This window comes from Pagrus major, chromosome 9 (assembly GCF_040436345.1).
Source record: "Pagrus major chromosome 9, Pma_NU_1.0".
NCBI lineage: Eukaryota > Metazoa > Chordata > Actinopteri > Spariformes > Sparidae > Pagrus > Pagrus major.
Genome location: NC_133223.1, coordinates 34,478,115 through 34,504,433, shown reverse-complemented (window position 1 = coordinate 34,504,433; position 26,319 = coordinate 34,478,115). Strand labels below are relative to the sequence as shown.

General features: G+C 42.1%; 2 protein-coding genes across 2 annotated transcripts in view; both read left to right on the top strand.

The window, feature by feature from the left end:
- ttn.1 (titin, tandem duplicate 1) overlaps nt 1-26,319 on the top strand; it is a 177,799-nt gene that overhangs the window by 39,404 nt on the left and 112,076 nt on the right. The gene's annotated exons all lie outside the window — the stretch shown is intronic.
- Nucleotides 284-25,884, top strand: LOC141002524 (titin-like). Its single transcript, XM_073473876.1, is given in 35 exon segments — nt 284-581; nt 767-1,048; nt 1,132-1,341; nt 1,876-2,154; nt 3,014-3,295; nt 6,421-6,702; nt 6,791-7,066; nt 7,153-7,434; nt 7,530-7,808; nt 8,271-8,549; nt 8,798-9,079; nt 9,954-10,235; nt 10,323-10,601; nt 10,697-10,984; nt 11,104-11,382; nt 11,478-11,759; nt 12,460-12,723; nt 12,912-13,202; nt 13,319-13,602; nt 17,242-17,565; nt 18,021-18,309; nt 19,426-19,713; nt 19,933-20,049; nt 20,268-20,550; nt 20,649-20,832; nt 21,600-21,680; nt 21,873-22,140; nt 22,524-22,733; nt 23,347-23,424; nt 23,510-23,536; nt 23,645-23,705; nt 23,801-23,844; nt 24,686-24,745; nt 25,019-25,087; nt 25,853-25,884. Coding segments are annotated over 35 exon segments (7,695 nt in total).

Sequence of the window (26,319 nt, the reverse complement as noted above, 5' to 3'; positions counted from 1 at the left end):
CTGAATTCCTATAGAGCAATACCCTCCCTCCTTTGTAACTAAACCTGACCCTCAGACTGTGTATGTTGGAAAGAGGGCAATGATACAGTGCGTGATTACAGGATCTGCCCCACTGAATGTTGTCTGGTTCAAAGACAACCAGGCTTTACCCAGTATGCCGGCAAAATATGAAACCTCTTGTGAAAAGAATAAGCACACTCTTAGTATAACCACACTTGATGCAGCAGACAGGGGGCTCTTTGTGTGCAAGGTGTCTAATAATGTTGGGACAGCCGAGTGCAGCATGGACCTGCGTGTTATTGATAAGCCCAACTTTGTAAAGCCCCTGGGTCCGATCGCTGCTGTGGTCGGAGCTCCTCTGCACCTGGAGTGTCAGGTGGATGAGGACACTGGAGTTTCTGTAACCTGGACCAGAGATGGTAGGAAAGTGCACCAGTCTCCGGACTGTAAACTGTCTTTTGAGGATAAGACAGTCACTCTTGATATCCTAAAGACCACACTGAAAGATTGTGGAAATTATGTGTGCACAGTGACAAATGAAGCTGGGAGTGCAACTTGCTCCACCGCAGTGAAGGTCCAAGGTAAGAGCTATCTAGTTAACTTTCATGGCTACTGCAGCATTTGAAGCTGTCACAAATCTGCAGTACTGAAAATTAACATCATTTTATTCTGTGGTGTTTTAAAGTCTTAAATCTCTTTTCTTTCAATGCTGGGTTGTTATTTTTAAATGACCTCTTCGGCTCTTTTTAACCACACACCTCTGCAGAGCCACCAGTCTTTGTAAAGAGGCTGGAAGCCACGACAGTTTGGAAGCAAGGCGGCACTGCTCGACTGCAGTGCACCGTCAAAGGATCCCCTGAACTTCACACCAGCTGGTTCTTTAATAACAGTGAGCTGTCTGCTGGTGGCAGATGTGACATCAGTCTGAAGGATGGTGTCACCACTCTTGAGATAAAGGATGTCACGTTGAGTGACAGTGGAAACTACACCTGTGAGGTTCTCAATGAGTCTGGGTGTGAAAGCTGCAGCACTAAAGTAACAGTGAAAGGTGTGCAGACTTAAGACATCTAATTAATAACCAAATTGTCAGTCAGAATAAGAACTTGTCTAACTGAAGTTGTTCCCCTTCAGAACCACCGTCTTTCAGAAAGGAGTTGCTCCCCTTAGAGGCAGTCAGAGGATCTGTAGCTGTGTTGGAGTGTGAGATCGCAGGCTCTGCACCGTTCGATGTTGCCTGGAAAAAGAATAAGAAACGCCTGTCATCAGATAAGAAATACAGAATAGTGTCACAGGGATCCCTGGCCTCTCTGGAGATCCAATCATTTGAGAGCGCTGACATTGGTGAATATGAATGTATCGTGTCAAATGAGGTCGGGTCAGTTACCTCAAAGTCAGTGGCTAAACAGAGAGGTTAGTAGTGTAAAAGGAATACAGGACATACTGATTATGGTTGTAGTTCTCTTGTTGTTCATATAATTATTATAAATACTGTTATTTCAGAGCCACCTTTGTTCTCAAAGAGGATTGAGAGTGCTACAGCAGTGTTGGGGAATACTGTGAAGCTACAGGGAACCCTTAAAGGTTCAGCTCCCATTACTGTCAAGTGGATGAAAGACTCTGAGCTGCTAAGAGATGATGATCCAAATGTTAAAATGACATTTGAGAACAACATTGTTAGCATTTCCTTCTCATCTGTTGAGTTAAAGCATGGCGGCAAGTATACTTGTCTTGCTGAAAACGAGGCAGGACAGCAGAAATGTGAAGCTGTCTTATCAATTCAAGGTTAGAACACATTCCTGTTAGTCAGAAATATTCTCAAAGTTCAAAGTTCAGATGTAGATGTTTATAAATCCTAAAACTCCTGTTGTATTATAGAACCTGCTAGGATCGTAGAGAAAGCAGCGTCCATCAGTGTGACTGCAGGAGATTCAGCCACATTGGAGTGCAGGATTTCTGGAAGCCCAGAACTCAAAGTGAAATGGTTTAAAGATGGCAAGGAGATGATCAGCGGCCGTAAATATAAAATGATGGTGAAGGAGAACACCGCCATCTTAAAGATCCTCACAGCAGAAAAAGGCGACACTTCAGAGTATAAGATGGAGGTGTCCAATAAAGTTGGAAAAGACCAGTGCACCTGCTCAGTCACTGTTATAGGTTAGTTTTAGCCAAGAATACTTTAATAGCAACTTAAAGGGTTGGCCCTTGATGACATACTTTGATATATTTCCTCACGCAGATCGTGCAGTTCCACCATCCTTCACCAGAACTCTAAAGAAAGTGGATGCAAGTATTGGTAGTAATGTTACCTTGGACTGCAGAGTGGCTGGATCTCAGCCACTGGTTGTTTCTTGGTACAAAGACAATAAAGAAATCCACAGTGGTCACAAATATAAGGTTGATTTCGGTGAGAGTACAGCCTCTGTGATGATAACTGGCCTGGAGAAAAGCGATGGTGGAGTTTATACATGCCGGGCCTCTAACGATGCTGGAGAGAAAGAGACGAGTGGTACTTTGTCCATCAAAGGTCAGAGAAGTTGAATTAGTTAAGATTCAACAGGAATTTGTCAGACATTACAGCTGATCAGAAATTAACGGTAGGGTTTGAATGTTTGCTCTTTTTTTCCCAATTAACTCCAGAACCTCCCGTCTTCACTGTGAAACCTGAATCCCAGGATGCCTCACCGGGATCAAATGTTGTGATAAAATCAGCCTTTACAGGCTCAGCTCCTCTGGTTGTTAAATGGTTCAGAGAGGAGAAAGAGGTTTTCACTGGAGGAAAGTGTTTCATAAAGAAAGACGCCTCTTCAAGCTCCTTGGAGCTTAATTCTGTGAAACCCAGTGACTCCGCAAAGTACACATGCCAAGTTTCCAATGAGGCTGGGAAGGTGGATTGCACTGCAACCCTCTTTGTGAAAGGTGCTGTTTCATTCTTTGTTTTTTTAGGAAATGATTCACTGAACTGTTTTTTTTCTTTACTTAAACTCTTGTTCTTACTCTTACTGATAATTTACAGAAGCCCCAACATTTACAATGAAGCTTGAGCCTTCACTGCTGCTGAAAACTGGACAACCTCTGAAATTGTCTTGCAAAGTGCAGGGCACCCCTGTTATTAGCATCACATGGTTTAAAAATGGATCTGAGATCGCTTCAGACCACAGACACTCGATGTCCTTCGACAACTCCATAGCGACTCTGGAGGTAGAGAACTGTTCTGTAGAGGACAGTGGAGATTATGTTTGTGTGGCGTCCAGCCAGGCCGGCAGAGACCAGTGCAGCAGCTTAGTAGCAGTGAAAGGTTGGTTCAGTAGTTCTCTTCGTAGAGACAATCTTTAGACTGTCGGCATGAAGTCTGGTCCACATTGTTCATTAACATGTTTAATGCGCCTACATTGACAGAAAATCAGAGCAATCTGCAGAGGTTACATTCCGGACCACCGCAGTGAGCTGGGGTTTTAATTTCATCTGGTTTGCTTGTACTCTCCAAAAAACATAATTGTTCATATTCGCAGATGGGAAGCCAGTGAGGCATCACACCCCCTTTTTTTGCACTCGTGTCTCCCATTAGTTCCTAAACCCAACCTAAAGGTTTAGCTTGATTGGAGACTCTAAAGGCTCTTTCATGCCCCCTTTTCTAATGAAAATAGATCCATCCGTCCATCTCAAATGATGTAACCTTAATTGCCCACGGAGTTGTAGGTGTGTTAAGCAATACAACCATTTGAGGGCAGCTCAGAGTCAAGAGTTTTTGACAACAAACATCCCAACAATGGACAAGGTTGTGATAATGTACCTGTTAAGAAGGAGGCAAAAGGAGAGGCAGCGTTTCAGACAGTGGTGTTCTATGAGGTCATTAAATCCATTGCATGTTGACAGGGAATACTTTGAGCTAATATCACCAATAAGAGAGTACTTAAGGGTTTCCACCATTGCTCAAACTTCTTTGTCACATCCATTGGTCGTCCCGCTTGAACTATTGGCTATACTGCCCCTAATGATTTCTGGTAATATTGCCCTCGATTTCGTCCGCATCTGTAAGCTTTCAGAAAACATGCACAAGTATGGATAAAATGAATGCAGATACAGTCTCTATCTTTATCTAACGCTGATTGTAAATGAGCTTGTGATCTCCATGTGTACACCACTGTCATTGACTGGAGACCTGTCCTCTAAAGGATCAGGGGATAAAACAATGTTTCATCTCGTTAACTTTTTCTAAAATTTGCTTCCCAAGATATCCTGAGATATCCAATGAGAGTGGAGAGTTTGTAATGTGAAGGCTCGGAACATCTAAATGAAATCTGTGGACCAGACCGGCCTCATGAGACTAGAACTTACTCATCAGCCCTTTAACGACTTTAAACATAACATTTATTATCTTCTTTTTATAGAACCTCCATTGTTTGTGAGGCCTTTCGAATCAGCTGAGCTTGTAAAGGGATCTGACCTAATCTTGGAGGGAACCATTTCAGGTTCCGCTCCATTTGAAATAAGTTGCTCGCACAATGATAAGCTGATCAGAAGCAACCAAAGGCATAAGATCAGTGTCGAAAACAACACAGTCACACTTCAAATCTCAAACTGTGAGAGCAGAGATGCTGGGATTTACCAGTGCACTGTTACAAATGATGTGGGGGAGACATCTTGTTCTTGCCAAATTTCACTGAAAGGTTAGTCCAAGGACAATGTCAAATACAGAGGTTATCTTTGTGCATGCTGCAAATGTTTATGCAAATTTCAGCAATACAAGCAGCCCTGTTTGGAAGGAGATAAGGTTACTGTACCTGTTTTTAGACCAGAGAGATAAAGATTTGCAATGTGGATCTTCTGTGTTTATGTAAACCCTCCTTCAGCCTGCAGTCTGACTTGTGGTCTTCTTTCACTAGAACCACCATCATTTGTTCAGAGACTAGAGGATATGTCCTGCATGGTGGGCTCTGAGATCTCTATGAAGTGCATGTTGTCTGGAACACTTCCCATGACTTTCTCCTGGATCAAGGACGATCATGAGCTAACAGAGGATGAGCATGTTAAGATTTCCTATGAAACCAAAAGTGCTGTGTTGAATTTGAAAAATGCTCAGTTATCACACGGCGGGAAATATGTCTGTCAGGCACAGAACAAAGCCGGGACTCACAGATGTGCCGCTGTGCTCATTGTGACAGGTTTGTAGGATCTTTGTGACTCTTACTTGTCTTCACTGCTGTTGCTTTTTTTTTGTCAAGCTTCATCTGTCGCATTTATGTCTGTAAGTGGTAGCAGCTCACTCAGTTTTGGATCATTTTGTTATCCCAGAGCCAGCAAGTATTTCAGAACATGCACAGTCCATCAGTGTAACCCAGGGCGACCCGGCCAGGCTTGAATGCAGATTCTCAGGCACCAAACCGCTCAAATCCAAATGGATAAAGGCGGGAAAGGAGCTGACCTCAGGCCAGAGATACAAAATACAGAGAACAGACACCAGCTCTGTGCTCACAATCATTAAAACAGAGAAAAGAGATAGCGGTGATTACACCTTCGAAGTTTCAAACAAGGCTGCGTGCAGTTCTTGTGAGGCAGCCGTTACTGTATTAGGTCAGTTTATCCCAAAGTTTCATGTCTTTTATGAGATTTTCTTCTCTGTTTTATTCATATAACCAACTTAAGATTGTTTCTGCACTCTGATTATATTAGATCAGATCATTAAACCATCTTTCACAAGAGCACTGAAGGAGACAGAAGGTATCAGGGGATCATTCGCTCATCTGGAGTGCCTTGTATCTGGCTCCCTGCCGATGACAATACAGTGGTACAAAGATGAGAAAGAGATCAAAACTGATGAGAAACACAAATGCACATTTTTTGAAAATGTCGCTTTCCTGGAAATCAGTTGTCTTGACAATAAGGACAGCAGTATCTATTCCTGCATGGCTAAGAACAAAGCAGGATCTGTCCAGTGCTCTGGGACTTTGTTTGTCAAAGGTTAGAACTCAGCTTACATCCTCAGAACTTTCTTGCAGTTTAAGGCATAATTGCATTTTATTAATTCTGACTATGTTGGGTTTTGTCCACCAACAGAACCACCATGCATTCTTGAAAAGCTTGAATCCATGAATGTTTTGCCTGGGTCGAAGGTGAAATTTAATGTTTGTTTCTCTGGAACGCCGCCAATGAACATCAAATGGTTTAAAAACAAGAAAGCAGTTTTATCCAGCACCGACTGCTCTTTGATCAAAGACAAAACCTCAAGCTCACTGGAGCTCTTCTTTGCCAAATCTTCTGATTCTGGTGACTATATCTGTGAAATACAGAATGATGTTGGCTCCACTTCATGCCAGGCAACACTCTTTGTAAAAGGTTAATATTTAGTCTCTTACCTTTATTGTTTTCTTTACTTTGGAGTGCTCACCATACTTAAGTAATCTTTGTATGTACTTTTTCCAGAACCTCCCTTTTTCATTGATAAACCTGAAGGTGTATCAGTAGTAAGAGTAGGAGACAATAAGGTGTTCGAGTGTAAAGTCGGTGGTACTCCAGAGATCTCTGTGCGTTGGTTCAGAGATGGAGCTGAGATTCACCAAAGTGTCAAACACAAGATGTCGTTTTTCAACTCTGTAGCCACTTTAACGATTAGTCAAGTTAGTGGGAATGACAGCGGGAATTACTTCTGCGAAGCCAGCAATGAAGCCGGCACAGAGAGTTGCACAGTTGAACTAGAAGTGAAAGGTTGGTTTTCCTTTACATGTTTACATCTCATCAGAGTTACAAATACAAATCAGCGGTTGCTTCAGTTTGATTTGCTTTGTTATTTCAGAGCCTCCTTCGTTTGTTGAGGAGCTGAAGGCTCTGGAAGTTGTTAAAGGTTCAACAGCAGTGTTTGCTTGCAAAGTGGCAGGAAGTGCTCCTTTTAAAGTCACGTGGATCAAAGATGGAATGCCAATCAAATCCAGCCAGAAGTATCTTATTGTTGATAGTGAAAATGTGAGCTTGAAAATCCAGAACTGTAAAGTGGAAGATGTTGGTACTTATCAGTGTGTGGTAGCCAATGACGTTGGAAGTTGCACAGGCTTTGCAGCTCTGTCTCTGAAAGGTTGGTTGCTCATCATACTGAAAAACATCAGGCATACAGCACTGTTTACTTTCAGGTATCACAATTGCATCTTTTCTTCGTATTAGTCCCTCCAACATTTGTTAAGAAGATTGAAAATGTCTCCACTATTCTGGGAGATGTCGCGGTCTTTCGCTGCACTGTGGAAGGTTCTCTGCCTCTCTCTGTACAATGGCAAAAAGATGAGAACTGGATCCACGAGGATCCAAAGATCGAGAGAGCATTTGATTTGAACAAAGAGGTGACTCTCAGGATTCCTGCATGTGAGGCAACTCATAGCGGGAAATATACCTGCCAGGTCATAAATGAGGCTGGGCAGGACAAATGCTTTGCAAACCTCATAGTGAAAGGTACCTCTGTTTCCAGCGCAATTCTTCTGCTCAACATTATACCTAACTTTAACAGCTAAAACAAGTACACTCACCTCTTTTTCTTGGTGTTGTAGAACCGCCTATGATCCAAGAGAAGCCAGAGGTAGTCAAAGTGACTCGTGGAGATCCAGTTAGTCTTGAGTGCAGGGTATCTGGAACTCCTCAGATCAGTGTAAGATGGAGCAAAGATGGCAGAGAGCTCCAGTCAAGCAGAAAACTTAATCTCTGCTATGAGAACAACCTCAGCAGTCTTAACATCCAGTCATCTCAGCTGGAAGACACAGGACAGTACCGGTTTGAAGCCACGAATGCTGTCGGGACTTGCAGCTGTAAAGTCATGCTGGTAGTTTTAGGTTTGTAAGATATTTTTTGTTCGAACAAAGTTGTAGAATTGCGTCTTTTCTTTGATTCTAATGATCTTTTAATTTGATTTTAAACAGACGAAGTGATTCCTCCAACGTTCATTAGGAAATTCACAAACATTCAAGCAATTATGGGTTCGGTGGTTACCATGGAGTGCAAAGTGGCCGGTTCTCTTCCATTGTCAGTTGAATGGAGCAAAGGGAAACAAAAGATCACCAGCAGCTCCAAATATAAACTTCTGCATGTTGAAAACAGTTTCTCACTGGAGTTAAAGCTGACTGAAGGTGCTGATACAGGAGAGTATTCCTGTAAAGTAACCAACGATGCTGGGGGCTGTGTTTGCAGCGGAGTTCTCACAGCTAAAGGTTAGCATCCAGAGGTCGACTTCATCAAATTTTTAACTCACAAGCTGTTAGTCATGTATCGTAATCATTTCTCTGTGTGGGTTTTAGTGCCACCAAGATTCGTAGCTGAGCCTGAGTCTCAGGCTGTTATCCCAAAGTCTACTGTACTCTTCAGAAGTGTCTTTGAAGGAACACCTCCATTTACAGTGAAATGGTTCAAGGATGACATCGAACTCATCACAGGGCCATCATGTATGATTAGACTGGAGAAATATTCCTCCTCTGTAGAGCTGAACTCAGTCGGGACTCTGCAGTCTGGGATTTATTCTTGCCAAGTTAGCAACGACGCAGGCGCAGTGAACAGTGCCACAGAGTTGTTGGTGAAAGGTTGGACTATTCTTTTTTTTTGTCCACACCATCGCCACTCAATTAACTCCATCTTTTTTCCTCCATTTTCACAGCTCCTCATTCTTCATTTTCCTGAACACCTTACCATTTCTTTTCTCACCAGGAATATCTATGTCTTCATCTGTTACAGCATCCAGTCACCAGTCCGCATCCTCCATACGTTACTCTGATGCTCAAGTGTTACTTCATGCTGACGATTGTAATTTGATCTTTTTTTGACTTTGCAGAACCTCCCCAGTTTGTCCTGAAACTTCCTCCCACTACCTTTGTGAAGCAGTGTGAGGGATACCGTTTCGAATGCAAGTTCACCAGCTCACGCTCCCTGAACATATGCTGGTACAAAAACGAGCAAAAGCTAACTGACGGAAACAACTATAAAGTAATGTTTGTTGACTCGACTGCGTACCTCCAGCTGCGCACCACAAGGTTTGAGGATAACGGAGTCTACACCTGTGAGGCTCATAACGATGCTGGCAGTGCAAGCTGCAGCACCATTCTCACAGTTCAAGGTCAGCTATTGAATATATTCAATCTCCAGTCTTGTGGATTTTGCCCCCTCTGAACTAGCATGAAAAAGAAGGAATGAAACTCCCCCATGATGCAGATTGTGATATTTCACTTGAACCTTCGTTGAATGCTTTTGGTACCCTGTCTAAAAACTTCAGCATGGAGCCCAACAGCCTTCTGTTCCGGTCAAAAATTTGATTTTGTTTTTGTTTTTTGTTGGATAGCATGAGTCTGAGTGTTACCTCTTTTTAAAGATAAGTTATCCCCTATTTTTGATGGAATGATCCAGTCTAGTATACCGGTGACTTACCTTTTTCATGTTAATTTCTCAGATCTGAGTATGACATGACCTACTCTCCAATCCTAGCATGAACAGCGCGTGTTTCAGTTCTCTCACTAATGATCTTTGTTTTTCTATATCTGGATGGATCCCTCTGGCATGGACTGAACATAAGCATGATCCTCAACAAGAATTTGTATCGCATAATAAATGTCGATATATTTTACAGAGTCCCCATCCTTCACTAAAACTCCAAGTCCAGTTGAGGTCTTTAAAGGGAAAGATGCTAGCCTACACTGTGAGATGTACGGCACTCTACCTTTCCAGGTTAACTGGTACAAAGACAAAAGGCCACTGAAGGACAGCAGGAAATATAAGATGGTCAGTGAGGGCAGCTCTGCTGCGCTTCACATTATTAAACTGGAGCAGGACGACGCTGGTCTTTATGAGTGCAAAGTGTCAAACAGTGTAGGAACTGGTTCCTGCCGCACTACCATTAGCCTCAAAGGTTAGTACAGAATCAGTGGCCATTGCCTCAAAGTTTAGCTCGAGTGCGATTACCTCCCCTCACCTTTGATCTTTCCATCACTATTCAGAACAACCAGCGTTTGTCAAGAAACTGGTCGACCAATCAGTGAGAGTTGGGCAGCAGTTGACACTGACTGCTACAGTGAAAGGCGCTGAGCCTTTGACTGTGTCCTGGGTTCAGGACAAAGACCATATTCTCAGAGACGGTGACAACAGGAAGATCACCTTTGAAAACAATGTGGTCACACTTGTAGTGCCCAAGGCCGACTCAACCACAGCTGGTAAATACACCTGCCAGCTGAGGAACGACTCTGGAGTCCTGGAGTCTGTCTCCCAAGTGACCGTTCTAGGTTTGTAGAAGTCCAGACTTCATTACATCACCACCATTGACAGTGTAAGGATTCGTTTAGCTTAATAACTTCTTCCCTAATTTCTAGAACCCGCTGCTATCGTGGATAGCCCAGAGTCCTTGAACGTGAAGTCAGGAGAAAATGCAGCTCTTGAAGTCACAGTATCTGGCTCACCAGAACTGAAAACTAAGTGGTTTAAAGACAACAAAGAGCTCTCTGCTGGTGCAAAGTACCAGATGTCCTTTGCGAAGAAGGTTGCCACACTGAAGATTCGATCTGCTGATAAAGCAGATTCTGGAGAGTTTAAGCTTGAGGTTTCAAACCATGTTGGTACAGCCTCTTGCAAAACTAAGCTCTCTGTCTCAGGTTGGTGACCATTATGTACCTGCCCTCTAACAAACGTTTATTATCCTTTTTAACAGCAGTCAGTTCAGAAATGCTTCTTGTTCTTTTGACAATAGATAAGTTGATTCCACCGAGTTTCATCAGGAAGCTGAGAGACACCCACCTTGTTGTGGGTAAGCCTGGTGAGATGGAGTGTAAGGTCACTGGCTCTGCTCCTTTAACAACTTCCTGGTTCCACAATGGCCAGGAGATCAAGAGTGGGCCAAGCTATGACATTAGCTGCACCGATAATAACTGCAAACTGAGAGTACCTTCAATCAAGGTGTCTGATTCCGGCAAATACACGTGTAAAGCTGTAAACGCTGCAGGAGCCAGTGAGACGAGTGCTTCGATGAATGTGACAGGTCAGTAGATGTAAATAAAGTTGAGAAGATTTCAAGGATGTTTTCATAAGCACGGGATCAGGTTCCTTACAGGAAGTCAACAATTATCTTAAAACACATCTTTTTTTATTTGGAACTAGAACCTCCATCTTTTGTGGAAACACCTGAAGCAAAGGAAACATTGCCTGGCAAAAACACGTCTTTCATGGCTAAAGTGAAAGGCAGTGCCCCCCTGAAAGTCAAGTGGTTCAGGGGAGCCAAGGAGATGCAGCATGGAAGAGGCTGCGAGATTTCCCTGAAGGGCGATGTTGCCACTTTGGTGCTTCATAAAGTCGAGAAGTCCCACGCAGGAGAGTACACCTGCCAGATCATTAACGATGCAGGGAAGGAAAGCTACCCAGTTCACCTGTTTGTGAAAGGTTTGTTAGCATGAAAGATATCTTTTTCTTTCATCCATCTGTGAACTTCCATAAAGTGAATTTTGTGTAACTGATAATGGAATTGCCTCTCTCAGAACCAGTCCACTTTGTCAAGAAGCTGAGAGACATTTCGGCTGAAAAGGGAAAGCCTCTGAGGCTTGAGGTCACATTTGCTGGAACTCCCAGGGTAAATGTGATCTGGAAGAAGGACGGTAAACCAATCTGGGCCTCGTATCAGTACAATGTGATCACCACAGACACCTCCTGCATCCTGGAGGTTCTTAATGCTGACAGGATGGAGGCAGCTGGTAGATACTCTTGCGAGATAGACAACGGAGTTGGAAGTGACAGATGTGAAGCACAAGTGTCAATTCTAGGTAAAATCATTAACATGCATGTGTTTTCAGTTGTTATAATTCATTAGTTTATTCATTCATTCTTCCATAACTAAACATCTGTAGTTTTACTAAATCATCATCATCATCTTTCACTTTAGAACGACCATACTTTGTTGAAACGATGGAGCCAGTGGAGCTAACCATGGGCGATGCGGTTACCCTGAAATGCCGTATCGCGGGAACTCCTGACATCTCCGTTTCTTGGTTTAAAGCTGACGCACAGCTGCGCAAGTCCAACGGTTTCACGATGGACTTTGCAAACGGTGTTGCCACTTTGAAACTAGCCAAATCAACCAAGTTCGATCATGGTGATTATGTCTGCAAGGCAGAGAACCGGGTTGGTTCATCCTCTGCCAGCTGTAAAGTGACAGTGAAAGGTGATGCTCGTTTTACACACTTTCTTTTCCTTTGTTAATGACTCCTGCTGGGATTTTGCAGTTTTACAGATATTTTGTTCAGTTGATAAAACTTTCTGTTAATGGATAGTCCCACATTAAAGACCCAAAGATTACTTCTAGTTAAATATGCTACTCTTGGAAAAAGTACTAACGTAGCTTTCTCTTATCAGTGCTTTGTTACATTTCATCCATTAAAGAATTAACTTTGGCATAGAGGCATAGATGCATGCATGCAAGCATAACAATGGGTGCTTTTCTAACATCAGCATTGCTTCTCTCAGAACCTGTGCGCTTTATCAAGAAGCTGGAGGACACGACTTTCATAGTGGGTCAGCCACTGAAGCTAGTCTGCACATATACCGGAAGCCAGAGGATCAATGTCACGTGGAAAAAGGATGGCAAGCTGATTTGGGCTTCTTATCAGTATAATGTTAAAACTACTGATTCAACCTGCATCCTGGACGTCCTCAACAGCGACAGGCCCGAGGCAGCTGGAAGATACTCTTGCGAAATTTCCAACGGAGCTGGAACCGACATCTGCCACGCTTGTGTCAGCCTAGGTAAAGTCACAAATCTGCTTTTATTCATCAACTAACTCTCCTGCTCTTTTCTAATTTTAGTTTTCTAATAGGCACAGTAGTCATATAGGACAAAAAATGATCTCAGTCAGTTGAAACTACTGTAAGTTCTCAATTGCCTGCCTGCTAACATAATGGCAGCTACATGCAACTAACCCAACCATTACTCCTCTCAGAACCGGCTTGCTTCCTGAAAAAGCTGGAAGACACTTATTTCAGACTCTGCGAACCTTTGACCCTTAAATGCTTGTACACTGGAAGCCAGAGAATAAACGTGACTTGGAAGAAGGACGGCCAACTGATCTGGGCATCGTACAAGTACAACATCAAGACCACCAACGACACCTGCATCCTGGAAGTCCTCAACAGCGACAGAGAAGAGGCTGTCGGAAAATACACGTGTGAAATTTCTAACGCTGGAGGAACCGATATCTGCCATGCTAACGCGAAGCTAGGTAAACCTCCTGAGCAACTTCCCTTCATTACCTTATTACAAAAATCACTTGAGTCATTTGCACATGTAACCAGATTGAGTGCTTTTCATATCTAACACCACCATTGCTAATTGATTTCTTAGAACCAGCTCGCTTTGTGAGAAAACTGAGAAACACCTACTATAAAATCGGCCATCCTCTCACGCTGGAGTGCACGTTCACTGGCAGCCAGAGGATTTATGTCAGCTGGATGAAGGATGGCAAACCCATCTGGGCATCTTACAAATACAATGTTAAGACAACCAACTTTTCCAGCACCCTGGAAGTTCTCAACAGCGACCGTCCGGAAGCTGTTGGGAAATACTCTTGCGAGATTTCCAACTCAGAGGGCACTGATATCTGTCATGCTCTGGTTAAGATAGGTAAAGCCACTAACAACTGCACATCATGACCATCATTTTTCTGATTTTAGTTTATTTCAGAACTTTACCCTGCAAATCAGTCCTTTCACATAAACTTGCATTTGCTTGCTGTAACATGAAAAACATGCAACTAACACCACTGTTGCCTCCTATAGAACCTGTGCGCTTTATTAAAGAGCTGGAAGACACCACTTTCATGCTCGGTCGGCCCCTGTCGCTGTACTGCGCTTACAGCGCCAGCCCTAGGGTCCATGTGAACTGGAGAAAGGACGGCAAACCGCTCTGGGCCTCGTACAAGTACAACGTCAAGACCACAGATAATACCTGTGTCTTGGAGGTCCTCAACAGTGACCGTCTGGAAGCAGCAGGAAAATACTCCTGCGAAATTTCTAACTCTCAGAACACCGCAATCTGCTACGCACAGGTCAAACTAGGTAAAACATTAAACATGAAGGGTCAGACTAAGAGCTCATTTTTTCAGTTTTATTTAAAAATATATATTTTTTTTTTTATCTGTGCACTACTAAACACCAACTTAATATATATTTCAAAAAATGATTTTGAATTGGACAATGTATATTGGAGTAACAATTAACAATTATCAGTATCACTGCAATAATTGTGCAATCGTTTAACAACTTTTCATCACTAAGGTCATTAAATAAGCTGACCAAGTTTAAGTTGAAATGTATTAACCTCCCAGGAGGAGTTTGTTAGAGTATGACCTCTGTAAATTGCAAAAAATACCACAAAATTTCAAAATACATTCAAAATGACTGCCAAGCTGATCAGATTGCAGTTGTTGCCACTTCCAACATGTGCACTATTTTTTTGTTTTTGAGTATCCAAAGCCTTTCATTGCAAAAGCAGAAAAAATAATGATCTCTACCTCCTGAATATTGAAAGAATTTGGCGAAAACTGCATTACAGCACAAGACAGTTTATTTTCACTTCAATTATCCAAAGAACCCAGTTTACAGTTAACTGCAGTACATGTCAATTTCAGAAAGTGGAATATTAAAAACTGGTTTTAACTGATTTTAAGTGATTTTCTTTTTGTTTAAAATCCTTAAAAACTGAAAACAATGAGCCCTATTTGATCACAATAAGAGGTTACTCACATAATCTCACTTATTTTTCTGACAAGCAGCTAACCACTAACTTCCTTGCTTCTCCTAGAACCCGTACGTTTTGTGAAAAAGCTGGATGATATGAACTTTAGGGTTGGCGAGCCTCTGAAGCTTCAGGTCACATACACGGGCAGCCAGCACGTGCATGTGAGCTGGACGAAAGATGGCAAACCGATCTGGGCTTCCTACAAGTACAACATCAAGACTACAAACAGCTCCTGTGTCTTGGAGGTTCTGAACAGTGACAGAGAGGAGGCTGCTGGGAGATATTCCTGTGAAATATCCAATGCTAGCAGCTCTGCTATCTGTCATGCTCATGTCAGACTGGGTAACTGCCTCCTAACACACTCACTGATTAGCTAACACTTCCGGCTACATTACATGACTAACATGATGTTGCTTCTCTCAGAACCTGCGCGCTTTGTGAAAAAGCTTGATGACACATCATACCGTCTGGGCGATCCTCTGAATCTGACGTGCACGTTCACTGGCAGTCAGCTGCTGCACGTGAGCTGGATGAAGGACGGCAAACCGATCTGGGCCTCGTACAAATACAACGTCAAGACCACAGAATCCTCATGCGTTTTGGAAGTCCTCAATAGTGACAGAGAAGAAGCAGCTGGGCTCTATTCATGTCAAGTTTCTAACACAGAAGATTCTGCCATCTGTGACGCTTATGTCTTTTGTAAAACCTCTAAGAAAGGTACAATCTCCACAACCCACCACAGCACTCTCCCATCTCATTCACGAACGCTAATCAACAAACATTTGCTAATGCTAGCCATGGAAAGCAGAAGTTTCATCCTACTCCCAGATTAGCTTCTGTTGTACTGGTTTCCCTTCCTCCACTATTTTTAAAGAAAGAAATATCAAAGAAATAGCGTCGACGAAGGCCGACTGTTGCGCCACCTCAATGTCGCCTGTGTCTTGGCCAAAAAGCCGCACTTGAACACAGATCAAAGTCAACCAACAGCCAACTAGCTTGCATGTTCTGCGCCTGCTTGAGAGGAAATAACTCTCCATACCACCAGGTGGCAGTAGTCTGTATTTATCATTGTCCATTGTTCCCATTGCCAACATCACAGCACTCTTGCTAATAGAGCAACTTCTAATCGAGAACATGTCTGATCAAAAGTTGTAAATGTTTCTGTTAAAGTAGTAGAGGAGAAAATGAGAAGAAACCTGACCAAATTGGTGAACTCATGTATACTACAGCAACAGGCTTAAGGGGATTGCCCTTCGTTTTTCCTGTTAGACTTCCAATTTTCACCAACAGCCTCCGCCACCGAATTATCATGCCCAATTGGCAAAAAATCCACTGAAAAGGCCAACAGTGCAGGACAAACTGCAAAAACTAGAGCCATAGAGGCTCAATAAGGATGTCGTCCATCTCTGAAGCTGAAACAACTTAAGTATGTCGTCAATAACAGAGGTGGACATGGACAACTGTATAAGTGGATGTGTCCACACAGACCTATTGCAGTATAGTCTGAAGATTCTGTCCAAGTGTTGATAAACTTTGGCCTGCATGAAGACGTTCCACATGGTCCTATTGACACCAATATCCCCAGTTCGTGTCCGAAATCTTTGAGATAAATATAAGTTTTGTGTCCACCTGGGCTCCAAATGAAAACAGTAAAATCTAGAATGAAGCACTTCCGCTCTTTGCTTGTGCTTCATGGTTTTTGTCATGGACACTGACAGATAAATATGATCAAATCAAACAAAAGGACACCATGAAGCTTTGTCTGTAGTCATGCTTTCAAAAAAGACAAACGGAAGAAACGCGCTACGTGTAAAAACATTGAGCTACTACCAGGAGTAGGATGAAACTCTGGCTCTATATGCTATACTCTCTACGCCACTTCACATAATTACAATAAGGCTAACTGACTATCATTAATCAGTTATGATTAAGGATTCATGTTTGCTTCTGCTTGCTCACCTTTGCCTCTAACAACCCTCACTGCTCCTCACAGAACCTGCCCGCTTCATCAGGAAGCTGGAAAACACCACGTTCAGAGTCGGTGAACCACTGACTCTTAGAGTCGCGTTCACCGGCAGCCAAAGAGTGAACGTGAGCTGGAAGAAAGATGGGGCGGCGATCTGGGCCTCTTATCAGTACAATATCAAGACCACAGACTGCAGTTGCGTGCTGGACGTCCTCAACAGCGACCGAGAAGAAGCTCATGGAAGATACACTTGTGAAATTTCCAACGTCCAAGGCTCTGATATCTGCCATGCTTATGTCAAACTAGGTAACACTAACCAACTACATTGCTTTTATTTCTCAACAACTCTTTCATGCATGAAGTGAGTAATTGCTAGAGGTAACAAAGCCACTCACATAGCTTATCCAATGCTAAGCTTAACCTTCCTCACCTTCACGTAAGGGTAAATCCTCCTCCTTTCACATAGCCTCTCTTTCTACACGAGATTCCCGGATTCCTGGATACTGCGCAGTCACATAGTCTTTCGTCCTTCGCATGTAAAGATCAGTGGTTTCTATGACTGATTACAACATTACTTCTCTCAGAACCTGTTCGATTTGTCAAGAAACTGGAGGACGTCAGCCACGAGCTGGGTAAACCCTTGAGGCTGGGGTGCACGTACACTGGCAGCCAGAGGGTTTATGTGACTTGGAAGAAGGACGACAAGCCGATCTGGGCTTCATACCTGTACAACGTCAAAACCACCGACTCTTCCTGCGTTCTGGAGGTCCTAAACAGCGACAGGGCTGCGGCGGCGGGAAAATACACTTGCGAAATTTCCAATGCTGAAGGAACTGACACCTGTCATGCTCATGTTGAAATAGGTAACCTGGTAGCATTTCCCTCCATCTGACTCATGATCCCAGTTACTAATGCTAACCTTTAGTGAAGTTATTGTCTCCTGTCGTCCGGTGATTGTTGGTAACCAGAGGGAGTTTTGTAACATCTAAAAAGTCCTGGGTGACATTGTCGTTGTTTGTACAGCTGGCTGGTTTTGGAAAGAAAAAGATTTAATAATGTTTTAGATGGTCGGGTCGGATAAATATTTGCTTGCTGGAAAAAGGGATTCACAGACAGGTAGAAGTGTTTATTAATATGGTGAATATTCTGTATTTGTTCGCTTTGTGTCAGTTTCATGTTGTCTTAAGTGCTGTGGCTCTATGTTTCCCTGAATGCAATGGTCAAGGCCCAGTGGCCTGGTGAATGATACTTAAATTCAAATTTCGAAGCATGTCTTCGTGTCACTTTGTGGTTTAATTTTCTTCATTTTCTCCCCCACTAACAGAGCGTAAAGTCCCTCCAAACTTCACCAAGAAGCCCTCTGAGTCCATGGTGGATTCTGTGGGTAAGACGGTGAAGATGGAGAGTCGGGTGTCTGGTTCCCAGCCACTGACCGTCACCTGGTTCAAGGACAACAGCGAAATCTACGGCTCTGACAAATATGATGTCAGTTTTAAGAACAACTTGGCCACACTGAATGTCAGAGACACTTTGTCCTCTGACAGCGGTGTGTACACCTGCACTGCCACCAACGAAGCCGGACAAGCTTCATGTCGGGTTTCTCTCAACATCTCAGGTGTGTCAGTTAATCTTCATCAGTCATTTTCCTAAAACTGATATTGACTGGGCTTTATGTTTTGTAGTGTGTTCCCTTTGAAAGTGAAATTATTGTCAGGTAAAACCTTTCTCCAGTTGTTCCACCTTAAATTGTTCTGGGTCTCTGCGGCATTTGAATTAAAGACATCAGGAAAAATCTTAAAACATCAGCAACAACTGCTGTATCTTCATTCAGAAGATTCATGGAAGCTTTTTGACTCAGTGCTCTTTTGGGGCCGGTGGGTGAGCTACTTTGGCTGGCAAGGTAACTGATAACATGCTGTCCCGACTTATTAGGACCCATATTTACGTTTCATGTTAGGTAGCAACCTCAAACAGCCATAGTAATGATTATGGCAGCAAAAGGAGGAATTGGGAAGATGTTTTCCTAAACCTAGCCAAGCAGTTTTCTTACCTCAACCTAACCAAACTGCTACCGTACAAGGAAGGTCCGGTAATTCCATACTAGTCAGCTGCAATAGCAAGGTTGTTTTGGGAACAGTGATATACATATGTCATTTTGGGAGTCACTGGCAATTGACCCATTCAGTTGTTGTTGTGCTGTCAATTGCCAGCCAAAAAAGGGCACCAAGCTAGCTGGTTTCTTAGCTACAATTTAGGAAGTTACCTTGCGTGGTCACTGCTTGGAAAAGGAGTTCAAAGTTTAATTCAAAGGATATTTATAAAATTTTACCATCAACTCCTGTCTGTTAGCTGACTACATACTATGCTACATGCAGAGCAGGGTTACAACTGGATGAAGCCACAAAACATTGCATTTTTGTCCAGGAGGCAGCCATTTTGCATGGAATTGACCATTTAAGAGTCTGACACAGTTTGGAAAACCTCTGATTAAAAACTAACAGAGGTGGATAACAGACTGAGAGATTTAAACTTTAAACTGAAATTTGTGCAGGTGAGTCCATTTCTGGTTCCAGTCAGATAATGAAGGGTTCTTGCAGAATTGAGTACAAAGACAAAGACTCCCTCTAAAGGTTTCTGTGAAATTCTGCAGCAGAGTCTCCATGTTTTTCCCATCCTGTTACTGTTTGCAAGTACCTGTAGCTGTCCTCCTTCCTTCCTGTCACTCCTTCAGAATCTGGCCAGGCTCCCAAATTCGACGTCCCTCTGGAGCCGGTGACGGTGAACGAGGGCGAGAAGCTGAGCCTGAAATGCCACGTCAGCGGCTCTCCTCCTCTGACCATCCAGTGGATGAAGGACAGGAGGGAACTGAAGTCCAGTGGAAATAACAGAATCACGTTTGTTAGTGGAACGGCCTGTCTGGAGGTCAGCCCAGTGTCAAAGACTGACGCAGGAGATTACCTCTGCAAAGCCAGCAACGCCAACGGTAGTGACTTCTGCAAGTCCAGGGTCACTGTGAAAGGTAACAAAATCAGTTTGTAGATAACAGTTTTTGTGATGAGTGGTGATGTTTTTTTTACATTTTGCTGAGCAGCCTATGTGATGACTGTTTACCCTCAGTCCTCTTAGTGCCCAATAAAGAATCTGACTACTTTATTGACAACAGAGCAGATTTGAGGTACTGATTGGGCCATTTGGTGTTGGTCAAATGTGGCAACTCACCTTTGTGATTTCCATTCAGACAAAGGAGCCAAGGCCGCCCCCGGTGAGGCTGCTGCCCCAGCTGCAGCTGCCCCGGTGAAGAAGCTCGACAACCTTTTCTTCATCGAGGAACCTAAAAACGTTTCTGTCACTGAGAGTAAGTTGACTGTAAACGACCTGAGAGCTCTATAGATCAACATTAACAAGGAGGATCATTTCCAGCCTCTGGTAATGCTCACGTTTGCAAGGTAGATTGAGCTGTTAAATTAGTGACGGACGAAATACCTTTAAAGAACTGTAGGACAGATGAGTTTTCATTTAAGAAGCCAAACATGTAGAATTTCTTCTTTATGTATTCTTATTTTGTCTTCTCAGAGGGCACTGCAACCTTCATCGCCAAGATCGGAGGTGACCCGATCCCCAACGTGAAGTGGATGAAGGGCAAATGGAGGCAGATCACCCCCGGTGGTCGTATCTCCATCGAGCACAAGGGCCAGAACGCCAAAATGGAGATCAAAGAGGTGACCAAGTCCGATGCTGGTCTCTACAGATGTGTTGCCACCAACAAACATGGAGAGATCGAGTGTGGCGCTGAGATGGAGGTCACCAAAAAGGAAGAAATGGAAGGAATTGGAGACATAAGGACAAAGCTGAAGAAGTAAGAAATTATTGATCAATTGGATTTTTGTCAAAGAATCCCTATACGGGTCTTGTTGAGAAGAAGACACCTCTGATTGTCTATTTTTTATTTGTCAGGACTCCTTCAAAGCAGAAGAGTCCCAAGAAAGAAGGAGAGATCGACATTGTGGAATTGCTGAGAGGTCACGACCCCAAAGAGTATGAGAGGATCCTGCGAGAGCACAACATCCACGACTTCCGCGCCATCCTGCAGGCTGTCGAGTTCCTGAAGAGGGAGAAGGAGATGGAGACTGGAAGAGCGGTGAGAGACCTTTAACTGATCCTGATGACTGGTCATCTGTGGTGGTTTGGGTGGAATTCAAAATTTCATGTCAGGATTATAGTTTTGCTTTGAAAATACAGCTAGAAGTGAAAAAGAAGTGTTATTAGAGTAACTAATGCCCCCTTTGGACCAAAGCGAACAAACTGATGGTTCAGAGTTGGTTCAACCTGTGAACCTTTAAAGAACCGGTTTGCTTTTCCACCGGCATGAGAGCCACTGTAGAGTCGCATCATTCAGTCACTGCACGTCTCAGCATTGCTAGGAATAACCATCGCGGACTACATTGACTCTTTTCAAGTGTTACTCCTGGCTTTGCATGCCTACATTTGGCATCCAGACATGACTGGTCGGATTCTCCCCTTTTGCTCTCACATCCTGATGTGGTCTTTACAGTACATTGCTTAATGAATGGATAACTATTTAATTTCTCACACGTCCATAGGGAAAATCTTTTGCTATTCTCCCATGGATAAATCAGAACATGACATACTGGCTCTGGTTTTAAAAAATGGTAGTCAATTTTAGTTGGTCCTTGGTCACGATAACAGCGCCCCCAGCCCCTGACATAAACAGTTCTTTGTTCTAGACCACACAATGAACTGGTTTGAAAGTAAGCACTGGCTCTGAGCCAGCACCTGAACCACCTTGGTCTAAAAGAGGTATAAGAGAACAAGCAAAGGCCTCTATCCCTGATCGTTGTATAGAAAGAATTTAAGATTTACTGATCGTTGTTGTTCCCATCGCAGGAGGTGGAGCATGGCGGACGGGTTGAAGAGGAGGACATGGCCAGACTAATCCAGCAGCTGGAGGGACGTGTCGGCACAGAGGTACCCAAACACAACCGACGCTTTTGTTTTAACACTCTGGCGATGATACTAATCCATCAAAACATCCCTGGATCGTATTTTTGCAGGACAGAACATCAGTCGTAGATACTGAATGTAACTATGTAGATTTTTCTGTAAAGTTCAACCTGTCGGAGTTTGATGACACCATTATAACCAATTTGAAACCTTCAGCCCGTCTCTGTGATCGAGGACATCAGCGACCAGACGACCCCTGAGAACCACAGCGTCACCTTTGAGTGTCAGATCAAGATCAACTACCCAGAGATCACACTCACCTGGTACAAGGGTACACAGAAACTGGACAACAGCGACAAGTATGAGATCAGCAGCGTTGGAGACCACCATTACCTGAAGATCAAGAACTGCCTGGTCAAAGATCAGGGCAACTACCGCGTGGTTTGTGGTCCTCACATCTCCAACGCCAAGCTGACTGTCACAGGTAAGAGTCTTAGTATTTGGACTTCCTGTTCGGTCCGATGGACGCCTGTCTGTACGTCTGTAACGTGTCCTCATGTCCCACTCCTTTATTTTATTATCAGGAGCTGCATACAAGACAGGTAAGCAGTACAACTCCAAACTAACTCAGACTGACCTCTTTGAACCTGCTGGTTCACATCTGATGACTTATGTCTGTGTTTTGTGGTTTTCTGTTTCCTGTTTTTGTTCTGTGTTTCTTTTATACTTAACGATCAGTCAAAACTCCTCAAAAGAGAGTCCTGATATATAAATAATAACATGAAATCAATAAGATAGTCGATGTTATAAACTAACATGACTCTAATATTGTGAAATCAGCAGTTAACTCTGGTTGTCTGGTTCTAGCCGACCAAATTCAGTTCACTAAATGCATCAGAAGCATCGAGGTCAATGAACGCCACTCGGCCACCTTCGAGTGCGAGTTGTCCTTCGACAACGCCACTGTCGCATGGTACAAAGACTCATGGGAGCTTAAAGAGAGCCCGAAATATAACTTCAGGACCGAGGGCCGACGGCACTTTATGACCATCCGCAACGTAACCCCAAAGGACGAAGGTTTGTTAAATTAACTTAAACTGTAGATTTTACTCTGGAGAGAGATTCCTAACAGAAAGTATTTTCCTCCTCCTTCTTTTTTTTTTAAGTATTTAAAAAGAAGAAACTCTTTATCTGCTTGGTTATCTTAGATTTTAGAGGTTAAATTTATTTAGCAAAAAAAGGTTTTGGGGCTGCACAATTCTGAAAAATAAAAAATTTAGTATGAGACCAATCCAAACATCATGATGTTGGATAGAGACCACGAGAGTCCAAAATGGAGGACGCTATCATAGCTCATTAGCTCTTTGTCACCATTCAGTTTTAGTCAATACACTCGACATGTTAGTTAATGAGCTAACAAAGTTTTCCCTCTTGAGTGAAACTCTTTATTGAATGAAATGATGAACAGTGAAAATAAAATGTCAGAGACAGTAAACGATCCTGTACAGAGAAAAACGAAAGACTCTGAGAAAGATGTTGTAATCGATTAACGTTAGATAAACAAAAACATTTTGTTGAGTTCTAGTGTGACCAGCGTTTTGTTGTCATTTTCAAAAGTTAAAAAGTTCGTTTTTTAAGGTATTTTAGTGAAACAATGTAATCAGCATGAAACATGTCTCCACTCTGTCAGGCGTTTACTCGGTCATCGCTCGTCTGGAGCCGATGGGAGAAGCTCGAAGCACAGCTGAGCTTTACCTGTCAGGCAAAGGTCTGTACGATTATCACACAGCTGAAGATACTCGAGTTAAACTTAGTTAGCAGTTAAAATAACATTTGTACCTTGTCCTTTACAGAGATTGGGTTAGGAAAGATTCCTCAGGGTGAGTATTTTTAAAAGCCGACGTACTTAAAACTAATGACAGTAAACCTGAACATAATATTCTCGTTGAGTTCAGCATTAATTGAAGTGTTTGTCGTTAAACCTCCAGACGTCCCAGACACGTCAATTCATGTCCCAGAAACAGCTTCTATGGTTGTCAGGGGTGAGTCTGGGACAGTTTCTACAGATACATTTAATCAATTTAACTCTTTAACTTTAACTTCACTCCACTTGTTATATTCATAATTTTTTTTCTACCTAAAGATTCCTCTGAGTTTTATCACTATGAAGAAAGAACAGAAGTGAAAGGTACAAAAACAAGTTAATTATGTAATTAACTAACTGTATTCACTTCCAACACTATTAATTCTTATTCTGCGTGAAGTTTCTGCATTTCATTCATCAACATTACATTTTAAACCATCTGAAATGTAACCTTCGTCATCATTATCATCATCATCATCATCATCATCCTTTAACTCTCACCTTCAATAACTGTGTGATCATTTTGAATTCAGTGAATATTAATTCAGCCATCATCCCTCCTAATAACTCAAATACCACCTCAACAACTCAATAATTTACCTCCAGTAACAAGTCATTCACGATCTGTAAATATATTTCAAATGTCACAAAATGTAAACTAATGTACAGAAGAGGATTTTGTGAAAAAGTTGTGATTAATCTCAAAATTATGAAATTATAGTCTGAATGCAGTAATTCAAGAATTAAATAAAATTAAAATTAAACATTAAACAGAATTTGTTTTACCCTTATCACATTATTCTCAGAAATTAAGTAAAAGAAAATCTTGAGAAAAAAGGATTACTTTTCCAATTAAATAACATTTATAAATCAGATTTGAAAAACAGAATTATTCAATTAATCACATACATTCTCCGGACATTGTTTTAACTGAACTTCTGAGACCAGTCCAAGTCTGTAATGTAGTATGATGTATGTAAGAATAATTCTGAAATTAAAAAACTAAAAGCTTCACACTTTCAGAGTCAGATTAGTTGAGTTTTATCCCACAACTGTATCGATTGTCTCCCATAATCCTCCTCTGCACAAACCTGAAGTCTGCAGTGATGAAACATCCGAACATTTGATCTCTAACGGTTGATTATCCTTCAATGATCCACTGTAGCTTTTGAAAGTCTGACCGTTCAAGAAGAGACGGTTTCTGTTCGGTTCTCCTCCGTCACAGGTATAAACATCCTTCTGTTTGATAAAATAACTCCCTCATTGATATGAAAACCTCTGTCTGTCTGTCTGTCTGTGTCTTAAAACATCTTTTATGTGTCCGTCTGTGTTTCTACTGATGTCAATCATCAATCTGTCTCTTTTTCTTCACTGATTGTTTTTTATTGCAGTTCATTTCATCCTCATAACTTCTGATCATTAAAGACCTCTTAATGACTGTCCTCACATGTCAGAATCAGGTTGTTTTTGTTCTAAGTTCACTTTTCTTCTTCACCAGAAGAGAAAAAACCTGTTGAGGAGATTATTGAGAGGACTCAGTTTGAGAGAAGAGAAGAAGTCCCGAAAGGTACAACTGCTTCTTAAAAAAGGCAAACTGGCTTCTGGCTGTTGATCAAAGCTTTTAATGTAACGAAGCTGCTGATCAGGACTGCCGCTCTGCTCGCCACCATGTTCGTTTCATCTAACGCTTCAAACTCCATCAGCTGCTGCTTATAGAAGTTTCTCTTCCTCTAAGCTGTAACTCAGTGTATGATTATCTTCAATTCTGTCTGTCTTCTACTTTCATGTTTTATTCCTCTTACTCATGTTGCTGCTTCTTACTTACCTCTCTTGCGCTCTTATTAACCCTCACTACAGCTTTCTGTACTGCAGAAAGTAGAGTAGACTGTAGAGCTTGGCCGTCGTAGTTTTAACGCGAACTTTCTTGATCTTTTAAGTTCCTGAGGTTCACAGGCCCTCTGAGCCTGCAGCTCCACCTCCAGCTCCGGTCAAAGGTATTTGCAAATACCTCCTCTTATTTCTTCCACTACCTGTCTGTACCTCCCAAATATTATCTTATTTATGTACTTGTGTCATATTTTTAGACTTTCCTTGTTCAGTCAGATTGTTTGTTCCTTTCTTCATTTATTTCTGTTTCTCTTGATGAGTCTTGATGTGAGCATTTATCAGAAAACTGAAATCGATGATAATATTTTAAAGTACCTGAAGCAAAGAAGCTGCAGCCCGAAGTCGCTGTCGCTGCTCCGACTCGCAGAGAGGAAGCTCCGGCCGCACCAGGTAACGTTTGTTATCTTGTCACTGATGATTTCTGTTTGTTTGTTTGTCATCTTAGAGTCTTCATTGGCTCACATTCTTGATTCTTGATCTAAAACTTTCAAAAAGAGACAGAAAACTTTTCAAAGACACAGAATAGGAACATTTGTTTTTGTAATGCATTGTATTTTTAAATGCACTTATATTTTTGAAAAATGAATTTTTGATATTTTTTCAATTACTGAATTTTTACGATTCTTCATGCAAACTTTATATTTTATATTTATTTATCATCTTACATTTTTAAGTCTTGAGACATAATGCAAAAAAAATCCAAGATAAGATACTTTAAAACTTGTATAAAAAAATCATATCAATACATATTTTTAAAATGTTTTTGTACATGAGATAAACAAAAAAATCTGGAAATGTTTAAACATTTTTGACAGGTTTTTCTTATATATAACTGCAGTATTTATATGTGCTATCAGTATATTTAGGATTTGTTTTAAACTTACACTACATTGAAACAAATGTATAATGAAA